The 5,030-nt window shown below is 41.7% G+C and overlaps 1 protein-coding gene across 1 annotated transcript; it reads left to right on the forward strand.

Annotated features, from left to right (window-relative positions):
* The first annotated feature begins 211 nt into the window (after positions 1 to 211).
* Positions 212 to 4,796, forward strand: LOC128298911 (mucin-2-like). The gene is made up of 2 exons (XM_053034723.1): positions 212 to 1,543; positions 3,258 to 4,796. The coding sequence occupies exons 1-2, from the start codon at positions 212 to 214 to the stop codon at positions 4,794 to 4,796; spliced, it is 2,871 nt and encodes a 956-aa protein (XP_052890683.1).
* Positions 4,797 to 5,030: the final 234 nt, after the last annotated feature.

Here is a 5,030-nt window from a genome sequence, read left to right on the forward strand (position 1 = left end):
TATGAATACCATTAAAAAACTATTCATTACCATTTCACACTGTTGTCACAGCACGCAGTAATGAATAGCACATTATAGTCGAATTAAGGTTGTCCCTTCAAAATGTAATATAAAGCACAACGAGCTACCATTTTTAGCCATTAGTATCGTTAAAACTGCAACAATGCGTATAGCAATTGGCGTTCTATTTATCACCATTTGTATCATTTACATGGTACAAGCCCAACGTGGCAGAACACATGGATCATCAAAAGATACTACCACCAGTGTACCTACGAAGAAAAAATGGCTAGACAAGTTGAAGACAGTTATCGAGAAGAGAGTTAAGAAGATACTCACAACCACAACTACAACTACTACGACTACAACGAAGAAACCATTCAAAACTACTAAGCCGAAACCTACAAAGAAGACGACCACGATGAAGACAACGAAACCTCCAAAAACCACTACCACGACGCCTACCACAACTACCGTGAAAAGATTGACAACATTGTCAAGAGCTGTGATTACTACGCCACGTATGACAACTACTAGTTTGAAACCGGTTACAACGACAACACAGGAAGCTACTACTTACAAGACAACGAAAACATCAGCAACTGTGGTTCCATCAACGACAGTAATTCTTTCTACGACATCGAACCCGACAACACCATCTTCTTTGATGACCACTTCAACTGTGACGTTGCCTGTTACTACCACCGCGTCTAGGACGACAATTGCGCCATCGGCAACAAGTACTGTTGCGCCAACCACTAGCACTGCTTCCACTACAACGCCTGCTGCAACTAGTACTACTAGTTCGATAACGTCAAAGATAGCAACTACGACTACCACTACGCCTACGGTTCTTTCCACGACACCAGTTACGTCCCCAACAACAACGACTATTGCTCCCACTACTACTAGTACTTCTACTACTGCTCCTACAACTACCACGCCTGCGACAACTACTACGCCAACAACTACAAGGACTACTGCTCCCACAACTACTAGTACTTCTACTACTGCTCCTACAACTACCACGCCAGCGACAACTACTACAACAACGACTACTGCTCCCACAACTACTAGTACTTCCACTACTGCTCCCACAACTACCACGCCAGCGACAACTACAACGCCGACAACAACTACTACTACAACCACGAAAGCGTCCATAACTACTACTACCACAACTACTGCAGCAACAACTACAGCTATTGCTCCTACAACTACTACTCCTTCTACTACTACCCCTGCAACTACTACAACTGCGCCATTTACAACGACTACCACTACTACTCCAAAAACTACTACTACTACCACTAGTCCTGCTACAACTACTACCCCTGCAACTACTACACTTCAGGCTTCCACTTCAACAACGCCTATCTCCAAAATTACCACTACATCAACGCCTATAACTACTTTCATTCCTATCACAACACCATCGGCAACTACCAAACCGTCTACAACGTCGAATCCCACCACAACTACGACTTTAACGACTACAACAACGAAAATGGCCCCTATTAGTCAGGCACTAACAACTACGACGGTAAAGACAATATTGTCATTACTTCCATTTCAAAACCCTAGACCAGGTCAGAGCGGAAATGAGAATGGTAAACGAGCCTTTTGAAGAAAAAATATATAAGGAATAATATGGGAAAGTATATTCAATTAAATGTCGTGGCAAGATTGTTGCACTGTATCATTGGGGTACTTCATTGTAATGTTCACCAGCTAAGCGACAAGTAATAAATACAAGTATGTGCTGCAAATGAGAGGTGGTAATTGTCATAGTTTAAGAAATGTATATAAATTTTATACAGATATAGATATTTTCAAACACTAAAAAATGCTGCATTAATTATTAAGGTTAAGAAAGCCATGTACTTGAATAATTGTCTGTGGATGTTCAAACGTTTATTAGGTTTAGTTAGTGTGTAAGCATGAACAAATAAGTTTTTGAATAATAATACTGAGGTCTGGCAAGTTATGCAAGTTCGCGAATATTACTATATTTCTTGATTGATCTGTAGAATGAATGATGCAATCGAACATGATTCGTGGCAAACAATCGCAACACAATCGATACATCTTAATTCAATTTGCATAAGCTGCTCACCCGGGAGCGAACTATGACTTTCAACTTTACTGTACCTTTCTATTATACTCCTGGATGAGCACCGTTCAATCGTAAAAGAGTCTTAAGTATCTAGTACAAAAAGCTCCCGCGATCATCCCAAAAGAAAAGCCGCCCATTGTGCTTCGGCTACGATGCTTTCTAAACCCACCATCAACGCACGCGAACCCATCTTCGGATAGGCTGGTGCACGTTTTCAATTATTGCTTCACGATAAAGAAGGAAAAAAGATGGTCAGGATAAAAGTATGCTTCATAGGCCAAACAATTGCTGCGGTTTCGCTTCACCACCGGTCAGTCTAATTTCATGCCACTTACCGATTAATAATCGATAAGTTCACGGCATAAATTATAGCGTTCTGCTGGCGCCGTGCCGTGGCTTCTCCTCTATTTTATCTGCTCTAAGCACTTGGTCTATCCACCAACGAACAGTAGGCTCTGCCCTTGTAAGGCTCAGAGAGTAAACTATCCCTATCTTTTGATGGAAGTTGCTTCAACGATGGCTTGTTTGTAAGGTGCAATGAATATAGAAATGGAACATATTTCATTATACAACATTTCAGAGCGAGATTTCATAAGCAAATGTCATCTATGTCGTAAAAACGTAAATGAAATAAGTAAAAAGTGCATAGCATTTTGATAGATTTTTACTGGTTTAGCGAATAATACAAATGAAATATATTGTTTTACGTTTGCATTTTACTTGTACTTACATTAAATAATGGTTCCAAAAAAGAAAATTTGAATGAATTTGCAGTGAATACTTGATCAAAGGAAACGATACAAAACGCTCATTATCTTTTCCATTATAAAGAAAATCATTACCACAATCCAGTAATGTAATAAAAATACCATCTTTTAGTTATTCCGATAGCTGATTGTAAAGAAAATACAGGTACTTAACTACCCCTAACGATATTTATAATGATTCGCTTAGAATGAATTATTTTGCAGTCATTTGTTATTATTATGGTCACGTGGTTAATTGAATTGATTGCTGTTTTTAATGCAGAATAAATGCTATTAAAGTTAAATTAACCTACCCAACTTCAACAACTGGTCATATATATAAAAGCGAGATAACCTGAAAATTCCCAAAGTTTTCGCGGTCGTGTCTTCATTAGACAATGAAGATCGCCCTTGGATTGTTGGTGTTTGCCATATTGGCAGTGTGTTTGGTAGATGCGCACAAAAAAAAATTGAAAGAGGATGACGATACGGTTGCATCGATAGATATTGCCAAGGGATGGATAAAAATTTACTTCAAGATACCACCCGGTGGCCAGAAACTGACCACCACTAAGAAGATGCGCTTTACACCACGTCCCACACTGAAGACAAATAAACCATTAGTAACGAAAAGGATACCTCCGGGTCTAACCACGAAGAGCTCGCAGAAGGCAACAACCAAGCTCCCCATCTTCTATACTATACCGACAATCCGTACCACGTCAAAGTCTGAAGGAACAACTGCAAAGATGGTTACAACTACTGGAAAATTGGTAACAACTACCACAAAGCCCTTGACTACAACCACCTCCAAAACATCAACAGTGGCGCCGGTCTCCACGACTAAAATTATCTCTACAGTTGCCACTTCTACTACAACCAGCCGGCCAACAACTCCAGTTACTACTGTTCCATCAACGACAACTAAACCAACAACTGTTACTATACCGACTACTACCCCTACAACTACTGTTCCAACAACGACGACTAAACCTACAACAACCTCAACGACTGCATCAACAGCTGCTTCCACCACTACTGTGCCTACAACAACGACTAAGCCTACAACAACCTCAACGACCGCATCAACAGCTGCTTCCACCACTACTGTTCCTACAACAACGACTAAGCCTACGACTATCTCAACGACTGCAGCTGCTGCAGTTACTTCCACGACTACTGTTTCTACAACAACGACTAAGCCTACAACAACGGCACTACCGTCAGCTCCGACCTCTACAACAACGTTGTCCACTGCTGCGACTACAACAAAAGCAGCGACAGCAACATCAACACCAACAGCTGCATCGGCTACTGTACCATCGTCCAGTACAACGGCTACATCTGTGACTACACCAACAACTACAGGCAGCGGCAACAAGAACGGTATGTTGTTTTACGCCGGAGGCATTCCTGATACGCCTTCCACTACCACATCCAAAACTACGACCACAGCGGCGACGACGACGACGACGACGACTACTCAGGTCAGTACCACCATCACTACTAACAAAAGCATGCAAACGACTGCTTCATTGACGGATATTGTTGATCCTTTCGCTTCCTTGCAAACAACCCAAACAACCACTGCCATCCCAAACAGAGCTCTGATGCCGACACCTACGACTACGGCGATTATACCAGCTACTAAAGATGTGAACGCAGAAGAGCTTTCTAGCTCGGTAGAATACTATTACGACGATGAAGTGGAGCAGGACGAGGAGGAGAAGGGCCTGCAGATAGTCATCACTACCAAAGGCATAACCAGCAGTCCGGCAATGAGTGAAGATAGCATAAGTAATAAAACAGGCAAGAAGAACAAGGGCAAGAAAAACAAAAAGAAAAATAAGAACAAAAAGAAAAAGAATGATAAGAAAAACAATGGGCTTCAGCGGGGAGTGGATAAGCAATCGAAGACTACACCCGGGAACTAGCTCTAGCTGGTAGCACGTTCTGGTTGAATAAATGGCTCTTATTACTAGCGATGCACAAACAAAAAACCTCATGTCACAGTAATTGTACCGAGCGAAAGGCACCACCACTAGCCGACTGTGCGCCAGGGCCTTTGCAATGGCATTTTTGGCCAGCAAATCGTAAGCGAAAGAAGATCGTCCCCAAATAACAGTTCACTGAGTACGATGAGTTCACTGAGTACTGAACGGTGAATG

This window comes from Anopheles moucheti, chromosome 2, assembly GCF_943734755.1.
Source record: "Anopheles moucheti chromosome 2, idAnoMoucSN_F20_07, whole genome shotgun sequence".
Taxonomy (NCBI): domain Eukaryota; kingdom Metazoa; phylum Arthropoda; class Insecta; order Diptera; family Culicidae; genus Anopheles; species Anopheles moucheti.